Source organism: Zosterops lateralis, assembly GCF_965231275.1.
Source record: "Zosterops lateralis genome assembly, chromosome: 1".
NCBI lineage: Eukaryota > Metazoa > Chordata > Aves > Passeriformes > Zosteropidae > Zosterops > Zosterops lateralis.
The window spans coordinates 29871738-29899276 of NC_139762.1; the positions used below are offsets into that span (position 1 = coordinate 29871738).

The following is a 27539-nucleotide window of genomic DNA, read 5'->3' on the forward strand; positions in this document are numbered from 1 at the left end:
TTTAAAATACCACTTTGGTATTTTAATTCTCTTTGGTCTTTTCTTCTTTTAGATTTGTACAAAATATTTCAACATTAGCCACTATTTTCAGCATCCTGAAAAACAGAATGTAAGAGAGAAAAAAAAGAGAAATCATTCTTTTTAAGAGACTTCCATGACATATGGTTTTCATTTATTAAAAAGAAAATTTCACAGATAATGGAAAGAATGATGTTGAAATGTAATTTTCAGTTACTTTTTAAATTATGTTGTCTGATCTCCAAATGGTGCCAAAAATATAATCAGCTTTCATCTACTGACAGTAATTGCTCAGGGTTATTTTTGGGGGGTTGGGTAAGTTCCTTTAACTGATTATTTCTTTTTAAACTACTTATATTGACTCAATATGTGAAAAATGAACTGTTGAATAAGAGTAAATATTACAGGGCCTTGATTCACACATAGTTCTATTACAACAATGGGAAACACTAAAGCTGGTACATTGGTGACAATTATGTGATTAGCTGTGAATACCACTGCTAAAACATTCCCACAAAAGTCAAAGTCTTGAAGATTCATTGATTATCACATTTTAAAACCTGACATTGCCAAAAGACGTGGGAAAAAAGTGGAGAGACTATATACAGAGGATTAACAAGCTAAAACCCATTAATCACATGAGAATGCAGAAGTTCTTGATGTTTAAAATATATTTAAAATGTTCATAGGGCAGAAATCCAAATCAAATCTGGAATTCCTCATGAAGACTGGCTTTGGGCATCAGGCTAAAATTTGGTTTAAACTGAAAGTCCTTATCATTTCCTGATTTAAGCATTCCATTTAATAAAATTTTTACACAATTAAATAATTCTGAAAATTCTGGTAACCAACTAAAATTATTTCTTAGTTATATCAGCATTCAAATTAATATCTACTGATATGAATGTTTTAAAAAAATATTTAAAACCCCACATGCTCTCACAGGCTGCTCCTACCAAATACTCCATATGGACAAATAGTGTTTGGATACTATCAATGCACAGACATAAATTACTGCCAGAATTTTACCCCAGCTCTTCAAAGAAGTAAGCTCAACAAAGCCATCTAAAATGGAAATGGGAAAACTCTGTTTTTATGCAATAATTAGATTTTAAGCATAACATTCTCATGTTATTTTAATAAATTGATACTAATTACCAAAATAAGTCTGGAATGTATGCACCAGCTACTGCAGTCTCATACCAATCTCACATGCAGGTAGAAAAACCCCAATACTTTTTATCAGGAGGTTTTCCTTAATACATAATTCTATATGTGCAGAATGTTGTATATCCTTAAGTACTATACACATAAGTACTTGTATTTAATACTTAACTTTTACTAAATATGCTACATTTACTATACAAAGGTGGGTGGTTTTTTTTTTAAGAAGAGTGATAAATCACATACTTTCAGAAGGCTCTTTTAGAAGATTATCATTCAGAGTCGACTTAAAATTGTTACATATCAAACAAAGTGACAAGTAAATAGTTTACATTCTGTTGTAGAAGAATTGGTCAGGAAAAATGGGGTAGATGGCATGGTTCAGACATAAGCCAAATAAAAAACAGACTTAATGAATCTCTGAAAAATGCCAGTTATGGCAAAAAGTTCTGGTTGAAACAAACAATTTATCTGCACGTAAATATTGTGTAAAAACCTACTCACAGGCAAAATGCGTCTGAATTGTTATTTCCATAATGTGCTTAAAATTGAGAAAAATAATTTTTCTAGGCATGTTCTATGGCAATGGTATTCTCACATATTTTACCTGTAATGACTGTGTCTGTGCATTGCAATTTTGTGGAAGTTATTTCAGGCTACATTTTTTAAAAAAATACTTGCTGCAACACTCTTACTAAGAAAAGTAATACCTGACAATGTCATGTTACCTGTTATTGTTCATCCCCCCCTCTTTAAAGTATCAAAGAATAAAAGTAATAAACTTTCACTTCATGAATGAATGGTTTGCTGAGATTTAACACAATCTGAGGCTAACTGGAACCTTCACTTGGAATAGTAAATACACTAATAGAAAAAGGTTTAAAATATCCTATTCCATTTGTCAACAAGTTACATCTACTTTATATTGAGTAAATGCACAGGTTTTAATAAAAGTGGAGTTATACTAATTGACCTAAGTTTGACTTTTTCCTCACCTATTTAGAAGTATAGCTTAGAAAGAATTAAAAGGATATGAGCAGCGGCATCTGCTCAATTATACATGTATACATTCTCTACTGCAAAAGAAGATTTCAAGACATTTCCATTTGTTGATTAATTCCTGCAATAAATTATGACTGAAAGTATTTTTGCTATATTTTGTTTTTCTCTGCAGTTTCATAAACATCATCTAGATGTTACCATGCAGGTGAATCAAGCATAGCTGAAGGCAACACAACAAAAAAGACAATATATTGTTCTTCCTAATGAAAATAAACAAATAGCACCCCTCCATCATAATTAAATAGTCTGTCTAAAGCGATTTAAGTCGTATTTTTTAACAAGTGACATGTAAATCATAATAGGCTTATAAAGTTTAAACATCAGGTAGTGTGCAATACAATAATGTAAAGGAAAAAAAGGATAAAAATAAGTTCTTAAGGCAGAGAAGTGTATCGAAAGGAAAGGAGGATATCAATGAGGAAGATTTGCACTGGTAGCACAGCCTGACAAAAGCAGATAGAGACCAGTAAAGATAATTAAAAAATGTTCAAAACTGAATGGTTTTCCAGCATTTCAGCATTCAGAAACTGACTATCTGAAATATTTTACAACTCGATGCCCTCAACACGCTCCACAGAAAGCAGGCTCACAGCCAGACTGCCAACATCTCTGTCTGGAAGGCTTCCCAACTCTCTAGGTATCCAGAAAGCTTTTGCTAGAAATTTTGCCCATGGAGCCAGAAAAACAGAGTACCCAGTGTCTGAAACCTAGAGTTTATTGCTGGTGATACCCACAAGATGTTACATTCTTTTCTTTTGTAGCTAGAAAGATACAATTTAAGCTTTTTACATGTGAGGGACAGGCTTCTCCTACATTATATATGCTAAAATTCTGCACATCCTACTAACCTTCTGTAAATTAGATCCAATTTGAGTTCACTTTATCCCATCATTTGGACAAAAGTAGAAAGATGTGACTTGTGCAGTAACTTTTTTTTATAGAAAATTAAATCTTCCTATCTGTAGTAGAAATACTTCACTTAATATATTATAAGGCAAGATCTTCACAGTAATTTAATATCTTCCCTCACATCAAATAACATAGCTGAGGCAAAGAACACAAAATATCCTTTCAAACCATATTCCTGTGTGCTGCAAATTTTAACTACTTTTCCACTTACCTCAATGGGCCTTAGACACTACATCTTTTTACAAGTTTTGTCTTCTTTCCAGACTGCCATGGCCACAGGAATACTATTACAACATCCCAGTAACATCCTTCTCCTCTTCATGACTAAACCACTGATACTCTGCATTCATCTTGAGACCAACTACACACACATCAATTTATCTGACAACACCAGCTGGACCAGGGTACACTACACTCCACTCTGCACACACACATCTCATTCCATTTACTGTAGTCCATTACATCATCAAGCTTTTCCAGTGTGATATTAATTCCCAAATTTCATTTAGTTTGTTGATTCTATTATTATTCACTTACCCATTTGACAAAGTAATTAGCTAAATACTGATGAGATTACACTCAACTGGTCACAGACACACTGCTTTAATGTTGAAACCTCTTTCAGGACCCTCTGAAGTCACTCTGTTAGCTTATTAAAAAAAATAAAGAAATAACGTTGGTCATCTGAAGAAAGTCCTGTTGTGAATGGGGACTTCTGCTCTTACTAACACATTTCCAAAAGCCAGACTGGCCTCTGACCCCAGAAAGTGACAGGTTCCTACAAAACTAATCCTTTCACTCTCTTGACTTTCTCATTGTTCTCATGTTCTGGCTGCCTCTTCCCAGAACAGCAGAGCTGGAGCTTTTCAATACTTTTGTGTTAAAGAAAGAATAACTAGGTCACTTAAAAATCTAGTCCATTTGATTAAATTGATTAGTCCTTCTTCCCTTTCTTATTTTTTTTTTCCAATTTTACTTTTTTACCTGGTTTTAGGCTACTGAAATTGCTCAGGTGTAGCTTCTTGGGTTGACAATCAGCATTTTAACCATTTCTCTTGCAATTGCTGTAAAGTCACAATCACTTAAAGCGCACCATAAGCCTTATTCAAATTATTAAATCTGCAATTTTAAGCCTGATATATATGAACAGTATGGTTATAGAAATCATCATTTAATATTTTTTCCTGAGATCTGTTCTTACCATTTCAGAATAATACAGACCATTACAAGATCTCACAGTAAAGCGAAATTTTTGTGACAACTAAGGAACAAGTCAATTACTTGCTCTTGACTTACTTCTCATATTTAACTCAATTAATGTTAGTAAAATTATGTACTGTGAATGACAAAAATGAAAGTCACGCAGTGAAAAATTCTGCCAGCAGAAAAGGAATGCTTTCTGGTTTGAGATTTAAGTATTATCGGAAAGAATAGCCACATGCAGTATTTGTTAATAAGTACATCTCAATGGAAGCCTACAAAATAAAATATACTGCACCTATGCATAAAGAAATAAAAAATTAACATTACTTACTTGATTAAGTATATCTTGTTTCTGTAACACATGCAAGGAAAGAAAGAACATACATACATTAGTGCAGTGTCATGACACTCAAGCTCTATTTTTATCATAGAAATATTTTTAGTGAAAGGTTAGTGATTTAGATGAGCAGGTTTAAGACATTAGATGGATTATCCCATTTTCTTGTATCAGCATATTAGTAAAGAAAATGGTTCCAGGTCAGCTTTCTAGTCTTTATTAGACAGTGCAAACAATTTATTTCTAAGCGTGCAATGACAGATAACCAAAAAAGATAAATAAATATGTTAGTCTTTCTTCTGTGCGTACTTTAAAAAGCATTAAAAAATTGTTGCCAAGAAGAGCTATAAATGAAACTGTTATTAGAACTGAATATTCTAAAATCCAAGTGGGAAGGTAATGGAGATGATCCTCAGTCCCATCACATGGCGCATACAAGAGCACCAGGGGATCAGGCCAGGCCTGCAGGACTTTCATAAAGGCAGACCCTGCTTGACTCCTTGGTCCTTGACACCTGAACTCCTTATATGACAAGGTGACCCACTTAGTAGATGAGGCTAATATCTACCTGGCCTTCTGTAGAATCCTTATCATTAAGGCTGGAAAAAACCTCTAAGGTCTTTAATATAGCCTTTAACACTGCATTCTCCTGGAGAAACTGCTCACAGCTTGGACAGGTGCACCTTTTGCTGGTTAATAAACTGGTCAGGTGGCTGCGCCTAGGGAGTGATGGTCAGTGCAGCTATATCAAGTTAGTAGCCAGCCAGAAGCGGTGTTACTCAGGACTCACCAAGTTCTGTATAATATCTTTATCAATGACCTGGACAAAGGTATGACTTGCATCTTGGTCAGCCTGAAGATGATGCCCTGTTGGGCAAGAGCTTTGATTTCCTACTTGAGGGTAGGAAGGCTCTGCACAGGTATCTGGACTCTGCACAGGTATCTGGACAGGCTGGATGAGTGAGGTAAGGTCAGTGATAATGAGGTCAACAAGGCCAAGTGCTGGGTCCTGCACTTGGGTTACAGTGAGCCCAGGCAGCTCCACAGGCTGGGAAAGCTGTCCAGCAGAAAAGGAGCTGGAAATGCTGATTGACAGCCAATTGAACATGGGCCAGCATATGCCCAGGTGGCCAAGAAAGCCAATGGACTCCTCCATAAACGAAGGCTTAGGATGCACTCAAAAAGGATGACAACACTAGGACTACAAGCACACAATGCTGTGTACTTATTGCCCATTTTGACACTTTTGTCTTTAGCTCTATATGCTTTCCTAATTCTTGCCAACCTATTCAGTGCTCCCCTCAAAGTGAAATGGATGAAATCAACTAATATAAATAGATCTTGAATGATGAGAAAAATATTTATCAATCACAGCTTTCCAAGAGGTTGGTATTAGACTATCTATGTGTCTTATACTACATATAAAATCCATTCTTAATTACCTCTTTGATACTGACTTAGAGAAAAACATGGAAATGCAGATATTCAGTAGCATTTGTAGAAATTTTAGGCATCTCTCTTACATTGAATGCAGAGAGCAAAGTTCCATAAATAAACTCCCTATAGTAGACAACCTTCTGATAAACTATATAAACCTCTTCCCTCAATCCCAAAATCCACTCACTCAAAAAAAAATATATATAAAATAATGTAAAAACAAACCAGATTATTTCAGGTAGCAAATTCTGAATATCAATGGCTTTTCTTTTGCTATTTGTATTCCATTAGATCAGCTTGTGATAAAAACTGCACTGTATAACCAATGGAGTGGATCAAACTCCTGAACCCTTTAAATACATAGGTAAATATTTAAGTAAATATATCACTCTGCTGAATTTCCCATAGGTCTAGGACCCATGTTTATGGGTAAAAAACCTGACATCATCTTTCGGTAGAATAAGACTTAAGCCATTTGGAGTGTTTATAAGATAACAACCTAAGAAAGAGAGAAGTAAAATGAAAATATTATGGCATCCTCTACAAAACAAAAAAACAAAACAGAAGTGCTGTCCAGAACACATGGAAAAAAACAGCTACACTAAGATTGATGTCACCTGGATCAGTTAATTTTTGTCATCTCATTTACTTAAACCCAATCCACAGAGTCCTCATCCAACCACATAAAATCAATTTTCAAATCATTCTGTAAAGAGTTTATTCACACAGCAGGCTGAATGAATGCCAAAAATATAGACACACCTGGGCAAAGGCAGTTCACTTGTCAGAATGGAATATTCACTCAGTGCCACAAGAAATTTCAGCCTCTTTGCTTCCAGTTCAGCAGCTTATGGCATGAACATTGAGCTAACAGATTTTACTGGATCCAAAGTAGCTTTGTTGCTAGCTATGCTTTATGTTGCACTGCCTGAAGATTAAGTGCTGAGCAGTAAAGAACTGTCAGGGTTAGCCTAGGTCCAATATTGACCCAGGAGCAGTGTATAGCTTGATTCCTGCTGAAGACATTGAAGTCATCACAGGGTGTCTGTCTTGAATTCCTGAACCCTCCCCTCCTCCTGTCCTGCTCCCTGCCCTGAGCACTCTGCTGCTTGAGATGTTTCAATACACTGGTAGAATTCTGCAAATGAACAGCTGTGAAATGAAGAACAGGGAGACACCATGCAGAGCCACAGACTTGTCTCAAGACCAGCTGTGCTTACTATTTCCAGCTTTGCACAGATTTTGCCAATTCACCTGGTTTCAGTCAGAGCAGCTTTCCTGGGTACCCATCTTGCCGTGACTCAACTTCCATGTAGCCCCAAATTGGAAGAATGACTTTGTTAAAAGAGACTAACCACACTGCTTCAGGTAACCATGTTTATATACAACTGACAATTTGAAAATATGTTACCTATAAGGCAACATATCGTTTAAATCACATAGAAGGCAGTTATTTTTACTTTAAAAGGGTACATTTCACAAAACTGAACATGTATGATGACTGAGAATAAGTGAAGAATTAGAAGAACACCATAGATTAAGACCATTTTATCAGTTTACATTTTTCCTAAAAAAAAAAAAAAAAAAAAAAAAAAAAAAAAAAAAAAAACCACAAGAAAACCCAAAAAATATGTCTATATTCTAACAAAAAGCAGGTAAAAGCAGCATCCTACAGCCTGTGGATGATCACAGAATTCCTATCAATTTATATTCTGTGAATGTATTTAACTAGAAACCTGGAAATCTAAGATGATAATTTACAAGATCAACTCCCACTATTTTACTGAATTATTAATTTTTTTCCTCAGAAACTGACTAAAATGACTAGTGTTATGCCTGGCCAAGTTCAAAGCATCAAATGATTTTTCAATACCTAATAAGCTATAACTCATTAGTTGGCAATAATTGTATTGTTGCCAATACGTTGTCAATAATTTTTTGCATTTTACATCCTGAAATATAAGATCAAGTAATTTTCGTAATGGTTAGCACATGTTTCTATCCTTAATTTCATATAATGTGATCACAGTCAGAAATATTACTATTAGAAACCTTACTGAAACAGGTTTTTATTTAGCTGCATTCTGAATCACACTATTAGGATGCGCAAAGCAAATGCAAATTTTAATTTAGGATAAGAAAAGAAAACAATCTGGCTATTTCTTCCAGCCAAATCAGAATACTTTGTCTAGTGGTGAATCTGTAGTGACAATGTACATACACAGCTTTTTTTTTTTAACTGAATTCTTTGTTTCATAACATCAGAAAATCCCACTACCAGAAACAACACAAGGGAAACAGAATTTAAAAAGAAATCTTAATGAACTTCACTTTTATAATTTTTGAAATTATGCTTAACATTTCCAATCTTCAGAGACTTGAAAACCGTTAATCTTATCATAAGGGTTGTGGAGGTATTTTGGGTGTTTGGTTTTTATTTGTGGGGGGAAGAGGATCTGTGTGCTGATTTTGGCTGGGATACAGTTAATTTCCTTCACAGTAGCTCACATAGAGCTATGTTTTGGGTTTGTGCTGAAAACAGTGTTCACAACAGAGGGATATTTTAGTTATTCACACAGAGTCATGGCCTTTTCTCACCAGCCCCCCAGCAAGGCAGCTGAAGGTACATAAGAATTTGGGACGAGGCACAGTTGGGATAACTGACCCAACTGACTACAGGGATATTCCAGATCATATGGCATCCTGGCTTTTTGCTTTCCAAACACTTTCAAATATCCCAAACACCTGATTTATAAATAATTTTCTATTTCAAGTGCTTAGAATGGCTGCAGAATTTGCAAATTGTCCCCAACATCTCTGATCATTAAGAAACAAAAAAATTTACCCCTTCAGGATTATATTTTGCTAACACACCACTGCCATGGAATTCTTCTAAGACATCCTTAATTTTCTTGGTGGAATCTGGATAAAAAAAATAAAGAGAGAGAAATTGAAAATACAGAACACTGATTTACATAATAGGAACTGTAATTAAAAAAACAACAATCAAAACTGCTAATAGCTTTTCTCAGTGCACATTAGTAATTTTCTGTAGCTGTATGAGAGCTGTGGGCACAAAGAAAATGAGAACATACTTTACCTTCTTAACAAGTACTGTAAAAACCATCAAGTAAAAACAAAATGCTCAGAACTAAACAGTCTTTGATCTAATCCTTAACTATTAAATAACATATTTCTGAGAGACTTTTTTTCAGGACTATTTCAAGTCACTTTTCTTGTCATTGAGTCAACCACAAAACAAGGTCATTTCCATCAGCACTACAAAATCTCCTTTAGTAGAGCTGCCAGTGAGTAGAGGAGCTGGACAATATCAAGATAAATGGGAACCTTCCAGAAAAAAACTCTTCAGTGGTCACATCACAGAAAACAAATATTGTTTTCAAAACCTCAATTTTTGCAGATGCCTCAGGTATTCTAAAAACTATCAGCTTCGGTACCTTTTGTCTAACAGAATTGTGCAAATCCCTGCAGTTAAGAATCAGGTTGGTATAATTTTTCCAATGTATTTTAACTACGTGCAGAATAACAAAGCAATTATTTCAGTAATGCCATTACATAAAACTCTTGAACTCAGATTCACTTAGAACTCATCATGCACATAACCATCTTTTCCACTAAATATCTCAGCAATACAAGAAAAATAATTCTAACTCATTTGTTTCTTTAAAATTCAGTAGTTGAGTGTACAGTGGTCAAATGTGGATCATGGGCACAACATCATGAATTAGTAATAAGTACCAATGCAGTGAGTAAGAGAATGGTGAACTTTGCATCTTCAATTTTATTTCTACAACAAAACCTGGAAGAAAAGTAGAGAAGCAAAGAGTGAACCAAGAACAGCACTCTCTAGAGCAATTATTTCGGCACTTAATATTGCAAACATTAGAACCTAATATGGTTTTTATTAATCAAATCAGCAAAATATGGCATTCTAATAGTTCTTAGACTTTGAAGAAATTCAGCATCTTAATCCTGACTCTAAAACATACATTTACCAAATTCTGTGACCTGAAATGAGGAAATGTAGCAGCCAAGGATTTGAACTTATGTAACAGTTCTGTAACATTTCATAGCATCTATAAACAGGATGCAACACTAAAATTCAGTTTTAAGAGGTGTTGGAGGAGGTGTTCCCTTCCCACTCTCATACACAGTTTACACAGTAATAAGAACGGCTTTTCCCAAAGTTTTTCATTTACAAAATGTTCTTAAATAAAAACACCTGAGACTATGTGTGGCCTCAACAAAACTGTTTATTTTCACTAACTAGACGTATTTCAATGTTACTGTCAACTATAAGCAATGGAGTTTTGCAGGTCTCTTGGGCAGTCAATGCAAATATTTACTTGATAAAATCATCTAGAATCTTATTACTGTGTCATTTGAATTACAACAAAAAACTACAACTTTATGTAAAAAAAAAAAAAAAAATGTTAAGCAACAAATTTTATTATCAGCTGTAATTAGAAGCTGGTGGGTCAGACACTTACTGACCAGGACAAGCACACAAACTGATGACTGACAATACTTTATTTTTATTTGGTTTCTATTATTTTAGTATGTTTTTCACTATTCATATGCATGGCTGCATATAAAAATCATTGCATGTTACGATAATGATGTCAGTAACTACAAAAGCAGCAGTGTGAGATGAGCAGATGTATAACAGAGGTGATTGAGCCTCATCCTAAAAAAGGATTCTTCTGAACTTTGGAGGAAAGTTTAAACACACATCAAATAAAAAGACAGCAAGGCCTCCTCACACATCTTTTATTGTCCAAATTAAAAAATACATAAATAAAATAGAAATAGACTGCTTTCCAGGGCTTTTAAAACAATTTCTTGAGGTTTTCTTTCAGCAATGACTATGCTTTCACCTCATATTTTGCGAGGTAGTCTATTCATATTTAAATTGGTATTATGCCTATGCAACTGTTATTAAAAGCAAAACCTATGTTACGTTACTTATTGAAATTCAATTCTTGCCTTCCATTTTTTTTCCCACAGTTTTCTTAGTCAAGTATCAAGACAGAAAATATGCTCTATTGCAACAACAATGTAACTATTCATGTTTTACATGCATGAGTTTAAAACAGTCACATCCAAAAGCATCACCTTCATGTTTGAAATTACGGGCAAGAAAATAAAGGTCTGCAGAACTATATTCTGCTTTAGTTGTCCAGCAAAACTTTTGAAAAGATTTCCACATTCAGGTCAGGTGATACCTGGAAGACTAATCTGAAACAGAGACTGGACAGAGCTAGAGAATAAAGTAGGTATTGATTGAAAGGCCTCCAGGATCCACCTTGGGCAGGACAAAAGCCTGACCAAGGCTGCACCCCGAGTCCACTACGAAACGCCACACACGAAAGGCTGACCGGTCATGAAGTCTTATATTTTTAACAGTTTTGGTCCATTTACATATTGGGGTTTAATTGTCCCATTACAGCTTCAGGTTGTGAGGTTTCATCCTTCGTGTTCTTCCCTTCAGTCCACCGTTGTTTGTGCTTTTGGGCCTGAAAGTTGTCCTTGGTTCTCAGCAGAAAAGGAATTTGTTTTGTCTCCCTACCCTGTGAAGAGAGCTTACTGCCACTTAATATGAGGCTCAGAACTACATCCTTAGGTAACACAGAATCTGCAAGCTAAAGCTTAGGGCATCACAGGAGCTATAATTATTTTGAGTACTACAGCCAAGGCAAAATCATTTTTTCATTCTTTTGTTCACAGTCATTCAATCATTTTTTTTTTTCACTTCATGTGACAGTATCCAAGCTAGAATAGAGATCTTTCAAGATGTTCAAAATGACATATTGATATTTTAAGAAGAATGCCAACACACCATCTTCTGCCTGCATATTCCTTAACAGGGCTGACAACCCTCAGAAAAAATTAATTCTTCTTCCTCAGCCTCCAGTAGGCAAACTGATATTGGGAACATGTTCCAGCTTTAATAAGTTGTCCTAAAGGGATATGAAGAACAGGATCATTTTCTACTCTTTTTCAGTAATCACTTAAAAATAACCCCAAAAACCAAAAAGCCAACAAAAAAAAAAAAAAAAAAAAAAAAAAAAAAAAAAAAAAAAAAAAAAACCTGTCCTAGAAAGCTGGATGGAATAGAAACTCTAATAAAATGTTATCAACTCTACTTAAAAAATAGCCAAGTACATGGTTTTTTTGTCAAAAAATCAGCAAAAAAAAAAAAAAAAAAATCCAGAAAATACATACAGAAATAACTAGAAATCTTTCCAAAGATTGTTTTTTCTAAGAATAGAAAATAAATAGGAGGTAAAAAAACCCCAATGGTATGGATATCTTTACAGTTTTGTCTGATCCAAATCATGTAAATAATTACTGTAAAATGCTGGTGTAAACACAAATATCAGAACAAAACCTGTATTCTCTCTGTTTCCTAAAAGTACAGATGTTCTGCATGCCTTAGCACTTCAGAGCAATTTCAGTAAATTCGAAAGTACCACTCATGTTAAAACACAAATATGGTTTTAAACTCTGTTGGAACACTCTTAGCTGTTTTTAAAATGAAGGACAAATTCCTTCTTTGTATAAGTCTCTGCATTCCATGCTCTCCTCAAGAGAGATGGTTTCCAAATATGTGTATGTATAGTTTATAGCCTGTCATGGCAGCGCTTAAATCCCATGTTATCTGTAAAGTTATAGCTGGCACAGTACAAACTTAATGTAGCTTGAAATATAATGTTTGTTTCATGAAAAATCTCTCTTCTCTTTGCTTTTACAATTTTGTTATTTTTTATTACCCACTAGGGCAGGGCTTTGGGTATTCAGTCAAAATACAGAAGACCTTCAGTTCTGTCCCCTGCCTGAATTGATTTCAACTCTTACTGTTCAACCCATCTTCTGTTGCAATTTGCATTTAGTCAATAGGGTGGAAGGAGAAAAAGAGAAACTGTAGCCCAGGATTCAGAGTTTGCCTTGCATGAGGTGAGATGTCACGTCCTACCTCACACCCCAGTGAGTTTGGGGCAGAATAGGGAAGGCATGTTGTGGAAGACTTCTAACTGAAAAGCTATTGCAAGTACATAGGAGAAAAATAGCTGGATTCTACACCATGTTGTAGAAATTCTGTTTTAAATTAAAGCTCCAAAATGATAAAGATGCAACTTGGGATAATGTTGTATTGTTTTAGAATAAAGGCAAAACAATCAAAACAATGACACTAGAAATATGAAACCTGCATATATAAAAGCAAAAGTATTGAAGTGTCTGATTTTTTCTTAACTATCTTTCAGCCCTGACAAAGATACTTTTTATAACTGAAGACAAATTTACATACTAAGATCAAAATCGTTTGAGGTTTAGCCCACATTAAAAATTATTATTCATTTTTAAAAGTGACTCAACCTCAGATTAAGAAAATTGAGCACTCAGTTGAGACTGGAATTTTGTGTACCATTTCTCCTATAATCAGAAAACACAGAACAGAAGGAAAACTTGCCCAGATTACACACTTTTTCTACATTTTCTCCTCATCCTCACAGAAAAAAACCTTCAAAAGAATTTTTCCTTAAAAAAGACTCATAAGACAAACTTATACAAAACTCACATGGTATGTACATAGAAATGCTTTTCAATTCAAAAAGAAATAAACATTAGAAAAAAAACTATTCCATTATGAGTTATAACCCTCAACAGAAAGTCCTAACAGCCTGCACATTTAATGGGCCATAACTAATTTTAACACCTACAGTAACATGTAGAGTAATAACCACTCTCTACAGCTCCATATGCCTTTTGTAAACTTAATACAGTATGAAACATATCATGGGCATACAAAATATAAAAGTTTCACAGAGGTTTTCTAAACATCTTATTATGAGTTAGAAAAGCAAAAGATCCAACCATATATATACAATTTTCTGCACACCAACAAAGCCCAGCTCAAACTCAAAAGCTCTTCTTGACAGATAAACCAAAGAGAAGCACTGAGAGAAATACAGCAATCAGGTGGTATTACAATTTTAATACAGGTTCTTACTCTACAGAGTTTCTTTTGTGGATATATTTTGTGCAACAATACAGTAATGTGTGTTTATCTAAATCTATGCACAGCTTTTTTTTCCTTTTTGCCTAGTTTATTTTATTCAGAGAACTGGACAATGCTTTTACTCAAGCTATCAGCTTAATCTAAAGCTTTACTCATCTAGAAATTCCAGTATATTAAAGAGGCCAAGCCTTCCAACAAACCTGTTGCAGCACCATCAAGTAAAAACTGTTCACCTTTCTACAAAAAGGTTGTTTCAGTGAGGGCACGGCTCATCGAGCATTACTCAGGGTTGCAGCATGTATGTGTTGGTAAGAGATGCCTGCTGGTTGTTACTGAACTCACAGAAGGCAGGGGCTTACATGTCCCCTGCTGCCCCTATGTATGGCTGCAGGCTCACTGATAAAGTTTTCAATACAGGTCACACCTCGTTTTTAGTTCATGACTTATAAGTGGTCTTCTGATGCAAATTTCACAAAGGAAACAAACATTTAAAACCTTTAAAAGGACAAACACTTGATTTTGGCTTTCTTGTAATGAGAATTTAAAACATATTGTGGTTTTCCAAAGAGTGGCCAAGAAGAGAAAGCAATCACTGTCTACTGGTCTAAAGGGGATCTCCCCAAAACCTGCTGCTACCAATGGTTTGGGTAACATTGTAATCAGAAGAATTGAACTCCATCCTCCAAATTACATTTTCATTGAATTCTATAACAATTAGGAAAAATGCTTCTTAGAAACTCAGTCAGAGTTTCAGTGGCAAGTGTATTTCCTTCTGCAACAAGGAACAGAGGAGGTAGAACGAGAGGTAGGAGCAGCAGCTCCTGCTGCAGAGGAAAACTTCCTCCTGACACCCAAAGCAGGAGCTGCCTCTTCCACCCATCCTCCCTGCTGGGGCTTGGCAACACAAGGAGCAAGACAGATTGATTCTACCCACTGCTATGAACTGAATGATACTTAGACAAGGACTTCTTTGTGAACAAAAGCAATATTGACTGCATGTGCCAACACATCTTTAGTCTACATTAATAAAAAATGTCCACTAAATCCCTCTTCCCTAAGCAGATGCTCAAGTGAAAAGTATATGGCAAACAACAGGGAGTTGGGGAGGCTTAATTTTAGTCTGATAGTAGGATGAGTTTTCAAAGGAAGAAATAAGTAAAGGACAAAAACAGACTCGAAAACTTGAGCAGAACTGCAGCTAAGTCCTGAGTGTACTTAAAAACTGTTAAATAAGAAAAAGAATGCATCAGATTTTTTACATTTTAAAATTACTCCAGCTAACTTTCTCAGTGTCTTTTGGACTCCTTTATTTCCTGACATTCTGAAAATTGCATCTTCAACATTCTGAAAGCTCCTCAGAGTGCATCTCTGAGAGGAAGATGCAGGATATCAGGTTGCTGTGAATATTTGGGCTTTGTGGGACCAGGAGCCCATGGATCCCCTGGGTCAGCAGGGAAGGCCCTGACCACCAGGGTCTGTCCCATCACCACAGCTGGCATTGAGCAGCTCCAGAGACAGGCACTGGGCATCTCCTGGGGTCGAGGCAAGTAAGAGGCTGTCAGTCTGTTAAGAAACACCTCGCACTGGGACCAAGAAGGAGAAGCATTGGGAACTTCTACAGTTCTTAATCCCATCATCATAATTGAGTTTGAAATCTCATACAAACCTTTTCTCATTTCCTTTTTATTTTTTGATGGTCATATCACCCGACAGAGGCTCCCAGTTCAGAAGTTTTTCAGTTAGACTGATGATGAAACAACTGTCTATTAAATTAAGGAAGGAATGCTGTTGACAACATATTTCACTCCAAACACTAAATCTAAGCACTAACTAGTAGTACAAGAGTCAAATCAGTTTGATTAAAAATTTAGAAGGTATTATTTACAATTTTAAGTGGAAACAGAGAAATAGCATTTAAAGTTTGAGAATATTTCAACAGGTTTTGAAATATACATTTTTAAAAATACACTAATTCACTTGTTTCTGTTTTCCCCAAAATGCCACACCTCAAATCCTGTGATCACAAGAAGAAGGATATAGAGGTGCTAGAGTGTGTCCAGAGAAGGGCAATGGAGCTGGGGAAGGACCTGTCACAAGTCCTACAAGTAGCATCTGAGAACTATGGCTGTTCAGCCTGGAGAATTCAGGGGTGACCTTATCACTCTTTACAACTCCCTGAAAGGAGGCTGTAGCCAGGTGAGAGTTGGCCTCTTCTCCCAGGCAAGCAGTGACAGAACAAGGGGAAACAGCCTCAAGTTGCACCAGGGGATGTTGAGGTTGGCAAGAAGGAAAAATTTGTCCACTGAAATTGTGCTTAAGCATTTCAAAAGGCTCCTCAGGGAAGTGGAGGAGTGACCACCCCTGCAAGTGTCCAAAAAAGTGACATGGTACTTCATGAAATGTTTTTATAGGCATGGTGGCATTCAGTCAAAGGTTGGATTTGGTGATCTTAGAGGTCTTTTCCAACCTTATTGATTCTGTAATTCTCTGAATTTTTATATTTGTATGCTTTGAATGCATAACCTATTTAACCTAAACTTCAATTATGGCTTCAAAAATTTTTGAATAAGATATACTGCAAGACAGAATTTCGAAGCTACATCTGGTTCTTCCATTCCTCCTTACAGCACAGGCAGTTCTTGAAATTGTTTTTTTTCCTCCCTGAGCACAAATTTTTCCCCATTTTGCTTTATCATGTTTCTTGTTTCCAAAGAATCAAGTTCACTTTACCCTTCCTCTTACAAAATTTTAAATGTTTTTAAATGTTTATACAGTGACAATTGCTGACATTGCAAAATCTGTGTTTCTTGCAATCATGACTCTCTATTATAGTTTCTCTTGGGAGCAAAGCCTTTAAGTCAAATATATACCTACGCCATAAAACTGAGACAACTAGCAACACAAATACACATGAACTTGGATCTTGAACTACAAATGATGAAGGCTCCTGCACTTGCTATGAATATGTACCAGTGTAAACTGCATTGCCCTTTTCCTGTCCTAAATACTATTCCTAAGCTTTGGTTCTTAGTGATCTCATGCTTGGTGCAGTGAGAAAGAGCAGCTAAGAAACAAGCCTTGACAATGCTACCCAAAGCTTTTCAACACCTAGTGGCAATTGAAGCTATCAGATAATCTATCAAGCAGAGCAGTACTGCCACTGGTATTTTGGCATGTACAAAATTCACTATTACCTGACTACATTTGCATGTAGAGACTTCACACGATGTAGATACATAGACCCTGTACACATACATACAATGTTGCCAAGCCCTTGCAGTTTAGTTCATACATAAATAAACACATAGACATAATAGGTGCAATTTGGTGAATTCATATGAGCGTTTACAATCAGCAAGGTATTACCTGTTGTAATCTATCAAATCTCTATATAAAATTAGCATAAGGTGGCCATATACAATCTGGAGAAGGGAAACAGAACATGTCTCCTTTACATTCCACATATCTTTGGATAGCATAAGCAGATTTGACCTCTTGAGGCAAGTATTTAATATTTTTTAAATTTTACTCCAGTTTACATAATAAGAAATTGCCTGATGGTTCACAACTCTACTCCTGACCAAGAAAAAAAAAATTTAAAAAATTATATTGCTTATATAAAGTTTTTCCAATTTCTATTTCCTTTGTAGAATATTTTTAAGTTTGTGTGTGTTGAAAGTGTTGACACTACAACAACAGTTCTGATTTATCACCAGTTTGGCTGAGAATCTTGCCATATATATTTTGGAATCAATCTTTGAGTACTTATAGTACTTACATGTGTTGAGCCTGTGGAAACATTAATATATAAAGTTTAAAGTTAGTCACTGAAAAAGTAACAGCTCTGTTGTCCATAGGAATGGGCTGGTAGTAGACATTTGCCTACAAGTCACAGCCTCCGAACCATTGCTTAATTACAAAGGTATGGCGTGATGCAGAGATTGTTTCCACTGTGGTATTTAAGCATTCAGCTACCTTATAAGGCTACTGAAAAAGTTTACTGCCAAACAGATAGAATTAAAACATAAAAGTCAAAGAAAAAATGCTACAGACTGATTAGTAAAAAATAAAAAAAAAAATCAGTTCCAGTTTAAAACCTAACTTCTGGGATAATAATGTTCTCCTAATTGCTGTAACTTGAAATTTAATTAAATTAAATTAACTGGTAAGAGAAAACCGTGCCTTAACTGTATGCTAGGAAGTTTTTGAGTTTTCCTATTTTCATTACTACAGCAACTCAGTATTTATATTATACTTTCACACATTAAATATTAATATATGCTCATTTATCTTAACAATTGTCATTTTAAATCTATCCTGGGAAATCTGCTTTATGTTCATTGCTTTAAGAAACAAATGTTTTAAGTACTACTTCCATAAATCTTCTAGATGTGAACTTCCAAATTTAAAAAAAATCTATTTTCATCTAAGCCAGCTATTTTCAAGTTTGGTATAGTTAAACATCATTTTTAGTGCATTGCTATATAATTTATTATTATTATTATTATTTTAATCATTAAATATATTTTTCAGATAATTTACTGCTTTATCTCAGTAATTTTTATGTGTCTATGGAAAGTAGGGACCATAACAGATAATACTTGAGATATACAGCGTACAGAAGAGAATATCATGCAAGAACATCAGGGAAAGAAAAGCCCTTAAGATCAGTTCACACTCCTGGAGATATGTTTTCTACTGATCCTTGCTCGAAGCATCTCAAATCTTTTCCCTTTCTCTACAAAAACATTAGACCTGAATTTCCTATCTGCTTTAGTACAATGAGATTTCATCTTCTGCCTTTCCAATTTAATATCAAAACTGGAACTGGGTAATTCTTTGTCATTCCAGGATTCCAAAGAGATGGCAAGCAAGAATAAACTTTATAAGATAATACATTGACAAAGCCAGCATTAAACCCTACTGCCAGGATTATCTATGACTTTATCAAATGACACTTTGTTTTGGAGTATCAGGGAGAGACACTCTAAGGAAGACTGCATTTTCACAGAAACTTACTTGGCAAGGTAATAACATTATTCAGATAAATAGCTCCCACAAGCAAGCTTAGAGATCTCTAATCATCCTAAACAATATCTGCTTGACTATTTAATTTAAGCAGTTTAATACACTTGGGTTACTTGTCCTCTACAGGCTTAGAAGCCAAAGCCCATTTGCTCTCTTATGCTTTATTTCTTACTCTCTTATCACTTCCTCCAATTCCCTATTCACCTAATAAAACAAGTGAACAAGAACACAAATTCTCAACCATCTCTGTTCAAGTATTCAGAAATAGTCTAAATCCTAAAATTATCCTGTAACCTGTTTCTATGGTTTTATCCCATCAATCTGTTCTTCCTTTATATTTTCTCACACTTACTTCATTTTTCTCTGAGCTTATTCCCAAGGATAGATGGTTGCTCTTTTGTGTGCTACCACCAATTACCAATTTTTGTGTGACATATATAGTAATACACAGCTTTCTATGTTTTAAAACTAGTCTGTCCCGTTCTATAGCTTACACCTGGCCTTTGAAAGAATCACTTTTCTAGACTTCAAAGAAACACAAAATGGATTGTTTTCAGCAAATTTGAGTCATAGGGAGTCTGAAGACAAGGAAAGGGAAAGAAATGAGAAGTACTACTCATCTAGACTGATTTTTGCCTTCAAACAGTAATGATGAACTGTTGGATAAATATCCTTGAGTGAAAATGCAGGTAACTGCCTTGGTAAGGAGGTTGGACAAGATAATCTTCAAAGGTTCCTTCCAACCTTAATTATTCTACAATTGTTTGAATGAGCTAAGACATAATTATGAAGGCATTGTGTGAAAAGGATGGAAGCCAACTGACTCCTACTTACTACAAATGTCTAGTCACTGAGTGTACGTGACAGATATACATGTTGACATTATGAAATAAATCCACCACCCAACAAACCAAAGACCCCATCAAATAAACTGTGAAAGATGCAGATTATACTACAAAAACATATAATTTAACAGAAAGATGGGTAAAACAGAGTTCTATGAAACCTGAATTCATACATGGTAACAGTGCCCACAAGAATGCCATGAACTATGGCATAAAGGACAGCATAAAGAACAACAAATCTTTCAGAATTAAGTTGTATTAGCTTGGGGTTAATTCCTAATATTTCCAAGAGAGTTTGTCATCTTGAATGCATTTCTAAAATTCACAAGGGTTTTTTTATTTTTTTTTAATCCATCAAATAATGAATTATGGATTTACTTAGATATTTAACTAACAGTTTGGAACAGGAGAGGAATCAGTCCCTGTGTGAAAAACTCACTTCTGAAGTATAAAAAATAGCTAAACTAGGCCAGTTCTTTTAAAGTTGTTAAGACACACAATTTGACTGCAATGTCAGCATATCCTGAGTTAGTTTTATGTACAGTTACTTGTACCATCCAACTTAGTATCTTCCTCCTCTATAGAAACTTGTAGCCATATGAAAGGTCTACTATGTATCATGTCATCTTATAAAGAAATATTTAAAGAGCATAGATTGTACCAATTTATTCCATTTATTCCGTGCCTCCTTAGAGGCCAGCATCCCCTGCAGACAGCTGCTGTAAGTACTATACTGATCATGTCACTAAGTTTTATAAAGTAATTTTACCATTTACTTGTCATTATATTCATAATATCTTTTTGTAATTTCTAGCAAGTTTACAACAAATTTCCTCAACAAACTCTGTTTTCAACTAACAAATGTTGCCTATCTTTGACTGGGTCCTTCCTTAAATCATTCCTGCCACAAATCCTGACAACAATCAATAACTTTTGCAGCAAGCAACACGTTTTCAATCTGTAATTTTATCCCACATTTTAGAGGGAAAAAAAATAGAAATAAGATGAACAAATCAATTTTGTGAAATATTTTTTCTGTCACCTATGCTTCAAACCACAAAGATATATTCCTAAACTAATCTCAATGTATATTTAAAAGAAAAAGATAAATGTCTATTTATTGTAAGCTTAACATAAACTTAACATATACATATTCAAATGTTTTATGAATGTGTAGCCCTAAAATACAAGTATTGTAACAACATAAAATTGTCTAACCTAGTAGCAAAACACCAGTAACATGACACTGGTATTCATCAACTTAATGTTGCCACAGACAAAAGACAACACAATAGTAATCAACATTCTCAGGTCCCAGAACTCGAATTTATTTCCCAAGCTGTCCACTTCTACCTCAGTAAGATCACACTGGACATGTTTGTTTATTTAATTTTATATTGTTCAGTTAGGCAGATTAACAATGATACTCTCCAGAGCATGTAAGATACAGATAATTAGAGCAAAAGTAAGCAGAAAAGATATGAAAAGTGAAGAAGGATGAGGAGTGAATAATGGAAAAGGATACAAGGAACAAGAGAAAACAATAAAAAATAGGGAAAGAAGAGGAAGATGAACCTTCAAAAGAGGCAAGACAAAAGAGAAGAAGAAAGTTCAATCTTCTTCCCTTATTTTGCATGTCTCTTCCTCTGCTCCTTCAAAACTTTTTTAAGCAGTTGTAACTAATGTATCTTAATACGTTATCTTATCCAATGTATCTTAAACAGAAAAATCTAAAAGTATGATCTCAATCTTCTGAGTTTCCAGAGACCTTAAATTTTCCATGATCTAAAAGGACAACTGCCATTTCAGAATAAATATATTCCACCTAATAATACTCTTTATGGGAGGAGAGAAACGCTAAAACACCAGAAGTTAATATTAGTACACCTAGAAACAGGGAATTACAGCCACAAACAGACGTAACTTTTCCCAAACTTCTATATTCATCATTAACTCACAGATGAACATTCTAAATATTCCATCTGCCTGATAACTAAAAGCATTTAAAAGTAGTAATACATTTAAAAGTAGTTTGAGGAAAAGAAAAAGAGGCAAGAGTATGATTGGAAGTAAATTCAGCTAAAAACCTGGGGAACAGACTAGCTGTGAGGGAGCTACATTTCAAGTAAATGGAAGAGTAAACCATCTGTGAACTTTCTGCCTGCTTGTGGAGATCAGGCTTAATAGACACAGCTTCTTTTTGTTAAGCAAAAATGAGAAAAAGGGAAGTTGGTTGATCCAGTGAAAGACCTCTGTGAGTGCAAAGGAAAACAAAACTTGACTTCAGAACCTTGTCAAAGGATGGTACAGGAAACAATTTAGACTTTTCCTTTGCTTTTGAAGGTGGGCTTTCCCCTTCCTCTTTTATATCCTGTTCCAGAATTAGACAAAGGAAAGAATTTGAATAACTGTGTTGTAAAAATACTGTTCTAGAACATTTTAACCCAAGGAATCTGTTCCTGTTAAAAAGACATTGGAAGTCCTGGAGCTTGCCAGGCAATACACAGTAGACAAGAACTTACGAAAAGTTTTAAGACATTTCACCTGAAGGAAAGAGAAACTCTAATGTCCATAGGGAGCATGGTTTCTCTTAATCAATGGTACCATGCTTTATTGGAGCCTATTATATGTTTTAAATACCACTTGTCCTGGGTTGCAGTGTAGGATGTACACAAAGTATTTATTCTATCATCATCTTCATGAACTGTTGAAACCAGGTGGGGCATTGTTCTTCCCAGGTCCCCTGCCTTTGGGGTGTCTTCTGCTAATGGCCCATCAACGCCTTGCCCATGACTCACAGGTAACTCCCTCCAGGAGTTATCTCTGTTTAATGAGCCATCAAGGACCCACTTCACACTCATCATCCCATTGTGAGATGCTCTGCCCAGGGGGAGGAGCCAAGCATTCTCACCTGGATATAAGCTGGTATTTGGGACAGTGCAAGGAGCTCTTACTCACTGGATTCCCAGAGGAGCAGAGCTACCAGACTTGTCTACAGGATCACTGCTTCAGGAAGAGCACCTCACCTGGACTGCTTCCACCATCCTGCTCAGGTTGTATTCTGACTCTGTCAGTGGTCTTTTGTGTTATTGCATTTTTTTTTGTTTTGTTTTTGTTTTTACCTTTTTACCTTTCTTCTTATTAAATTGTATCTCTGACTTGGAGCCTCTCACTCGTTTTGCTTTCAAACCACGACACCACTGTACAAACATAAAACAAGTGTAAAACCAGAATTTACTGAATGCTCTTTAGAAGGTAACAGGCTTCCCTAACAAACACAATTAACCATGAATATAGAAAACGTAATTTTTACTTGGTGTCTAGAGATGAGCCAAGCTGGCCTCTTCCACTCCTTCTGCAGCCCCATATATTCTTCATTCTGTTACAAAGTAAATTTTCTTTACAAGGTAATTTTTTAATCTTGGATGTGTAATGTAATTAGACATAAAAGTAAACTGTCATTACATTTATGCTCAAGTTTTTCAGAGAGAAAAGACCTAGTTTTGTTCTAATGCTTTCCAAACAGTGTGTACCATCAGTGAAGTAAAGTTTATCTCAGACTGTGCACTAAAAAAACCTCAGAAAATAAATGGCTTACTAAGTTTCAATATGCCTGAGATCATGGCTTCAAGGTAAGTTGTGAAATAAAGACCTAGTCTCCTGAAAGTAGTGACACACAATCCTCCGCACCATTAAGAAATATGCCAGACCCTTGCTAGAATATCTCAATCTTAGTATCACTCACAAATAGCAAAGAAGAGGTTATACTCAGAGAAATCATCTGAAATAATCTACAATTTACCCCTCCTTTTTGTGTCTCTTAATAAATTCTAAATCTGAAAAAAAAGTAAAACAAACAAAAACAACACCCAAGACACTGATATGAATACAAATAAAATGGCTATCATAAGAATAACTTTCTTTAGACAACAGAGTAAATATTGTTGAGATTGCCTTCAGAAATCTGATTGCTCAAACCAAAATTCCAAGACAATAAAGAAAGCTCTCCATATTTATTTTACTTTTCGTAAATGTTACATTTACTATAAAGCTGTGCAAACTATTTGCCTTTTTTCCCCAACAAAATTATACATTTTTAGTTGAAATTTCCTTTGTTGAAAAGAAGAACAAATGTTTCAGGAGATAACATATTCCCATAAACCTGATATTAATAGTCATAGAATCTGAGAATGGCCTCTTTTGGAAGGGACCTTAAAGATCCTCTGTGGGTAAGGGACACCTTTAACTAGATCGGGTTGCTCAGAGCTCCATCCAACCTGGTGTTGAACACTTTCTGGGATGGGGCCTCCACAACTTCTCTGGGCAACTTGTTCCAGTGCCTCACCACCCCCATAGTAAAGAATTTTATTTTAACATCTAATCTAAACCTACTTTCTTTCAGTTTGATGCCATTCCCCCTTGTCCCATCAATACACACTCTTGCAAACTTCATCTTTCCTGTAGGCTTCCTTCAGGTACTGGATTACCCCAAAACCTTTTCCAGTTCCTTTTCCAGGAACAAACCAAATTCCCTCAGCCTTTCCTCAGAGGAGAGGTGCTCCATCCCTCAAAACAACTTGGTGGCTCTCTTTTAGAATCTCTCCAGAAGGTCCATGTCCTTTCTGTGCTGGGACCCCAGAGCTGGATGCAGCACTGCAGATGGGGTCCCACAACAACAGAACAGAGGAGCAGAATCACCTCCCTTGACCTGCTGAGCCTGACTTTTGACGCAGCCCAGGACATGTTCTTTGATGACTACATTTAACTTTCCTTTTTTTTTTTTCCCAAATAAAACACTGAAATATTCAATCCTGTGAGCATACAAATGTTTCAAAAGGAACACCACAGTGTTTTGTTTCAAAAAAATGTGTTGCTCTGTGTGCCTACAAATGGCACTATTATGTAAAGAGACTCTGATTAGCTTGAATCAGGCAGTGGAGGAATTCTAGAGCTCCTGAAATAAACTGAAAATAGACTCCAGCTGTGCTGCTGCACCACTTTACTGTTCATTTCTGGCTTAGGAATCTTTACACTACACTGCAAAGTACAGCACAAAGCACACTGCTTCTCTGGGAAACTCCCAAACATAACAGGCTTTATTCTTGTCAGATGGTCCATGTCACTGTCCTCAACACAGGTACATACAAAGAGCCTCAGTCCTACCCATGAGCATTCATTCCACTGCTAAACAGCATTTTAAGGATGGCCCTGAGCAGAAGCTAAAAGCTGCTTGCGAGGCACTGGACATGGAGCTGCTTCAAGAGGATGAAGAAGGAAGAAGAGGAACCCCGTGAGGAAATGGGGACACTCATCTGAAAAGAGCAGGAAGCCAGCTGCTCACTGCTTCTGAGAGGGTGAGGAAGGAGAAAGACAGCCTGCAGGCCACCAGAGATTCCCAAAATCTCAGCAAAGCAACGTGGCTGCCCGTGCTGCACTCACACTGCACACAGAAAATACACCATGTTCTTGCTATCAGAGTTAAAGCCATTCCTTGGAAAATTCAGTCACTAAAACAACAATGTGTATCATATGGAGTTAATTGTAGCCATATAAAAGCTGGAAAATCAGAATGAAGGCTTCTCATTCACCCTGCTGTGTGTCCTGTGAAGGCATTGAGCACTTTATATCAGGAACTGACTTCTGTCCAATTTTAAACTGAACTGCTAGAATTCAAGTTTTTTAAAAGCCTGCATACAATTCAGTAGATAAACTGAATACAGAAAAACAAACAAAGAAATTGGTATTTAATTTTAACATCCCAATCATTTGGAAAAAAAGAATGGAATTCTTCCACTGGAGAAATACTGTATACTTTATTCTCACCTTGCTTTCTTCCTGGTTCTATAGCTTCTGTCTTTATTTCAACCCGCATATAAACCCTTGATTATTTAATGCATACTGCCTTGCTTGCCATGAATATTTCTTTCCTCTTTATTTTTATTTGATTTTATTAAAAATTTCTGACATTAATTGCCACATTTTTCACCTAACTACCTTTCCTTTATTTCTGATGGCTATGTACTTACAACAAAAATAATGTATAATATTTATTATTTATTCAAACTGACTTAAAAAAAAGACCTTATCTGCCTCCTTGTTCATTCTCTCCATGTTTATAATTGATCTGCATCATCCTTTAAGGCAAAGGTTTAATGTAATTTAAAAAATCTATTATGTTCTCACTATGGTTAAAAGTAGAAAAAGCCTGAAAAAATGAAATGAAAAGGCCTTTTCATAAGAAATGCTGTTAATGGATTAATTTCATAGAAAACAGTGAAGCATAAACTGCATAAATTAACACTGTTAAAACAAAATGTAATTTTTGTGGTCAGGAAGATTTAAAACTGTTTTTCTCAGTTTTTTTTCAAAACTCAAAAAGCAGGCTCCTCAAAATTGCTTACAAGTTTTAAGATGCCATTAGAATTTCCAGACCTGCAAGAGGAAAACATAGCAGAACATTCTATATTCCCCTAAAATGACTATTAGAGTTACAAGTTCAACAGCATTAAGGCATAAAATTTCAAAATGCAACTGAATGCCAACCAAAAAAGCAGCTTGAAAAATCTCAGTTCTGATAGCAAGCTCCAAAGTCTGCTACTCATCGTCATTTAGCAAGGACTGGCCAAATTCTGGCAACTTTTATAAAGCTCACCAGTCACTGAAGTTGTGCAACATAAGCTACTAGACTTTTATCTCAGATTAAGTATGTAAAATGTGGGGGGAAACAAAACACAGTTCTACAATATGTATACGAAGAAAATATTTTTTTCCTGAATCATATGGAAGACTACTATTTACATTAGACCAGAAGTCTATCAATGAAAGTGGGAATCTCTCCTGTCAAGTGTCCATGAAAGATCAGGCAAGACTGATATCCTGTGTAATTATTAACACTAAGAAATTATTTTAAAAATAAACCCATAGTGGAAATAAACACCTGCTATGATAATAGACTTTATTCTCCTTTTGTGAAAGGGATGAAACTGTTTTCTATTCCTTCCATCTGTTCAGTCAATAAAAAACAATAATTATTGTGAAAAATTGAAACAGATGGAAAAAATGGAAAACAGTTTCATCCCTTTCACAAAAGGAGAAAGAAAATGAGGTAAATCCACTTCATAAAACAGAAAAGGGTATTGAGAGAGTGCTTCCGAGAAAGACCACACAGTTAAACACAGACATGTAGTGAAACCATGCAGAAATCAAATAATCAAATCCCCAGAGATGCTTCATGATCTTTACAACAAAGCAGATGATCAATTCTTTCAAACTAAACCTATTTGACAACTGTGGTATGATTTTTTTTATTATTATAATTCTTTATTTTGGAAAGATAGTTGTATGAGTATGAGGTCTGTAAGAGGCCTGGTATAAAAATAATAGAATGCTATCAGAGACAAGTTCTTAAGTATGTACTGGTGGTCTGAACAAGAGAAGAACCTACAAAAATTCAGCTGCTGCTATATACAGGATTAATCACAATAAAAACCCCTAA

General features: G+C 35.4%; 1 protein-coding gene across 5 annotated transcripts in view; it reads right to left on the bottom strand.

The window, feature by feature from the left end:
* DGKB (diacylglycerol kinase beta) overlaps positions 1-27539 on the bottom strand; it is a 385657-nt gene that overhangs the window by 268075 nt on the left and 90043 nt on the right. For 3 of the 5 annotated variants that reach the window (XM_083866608.1, XM_083866607.1, XM_083866609.1), the window contains exons 3-4: positions 8976-9052; positions 4688-4708 (exon numbers count right to left, since the gene is read on the bottom strand). In XM_083866608.1, coding sequence (XP_083722734.1) covers positions 4688-4708; positions 8976-9052 — 98 coding nt within the window. Of the gene's footprint in view, positions 1-4687; positions 4709-8975; positions 9053-23357; positions 23392-27539 lie in introns of those variants that run through there. The other 2 variants (XM_083866611.1, XM_083866610.1) reach the window with 2 other exon arrangements.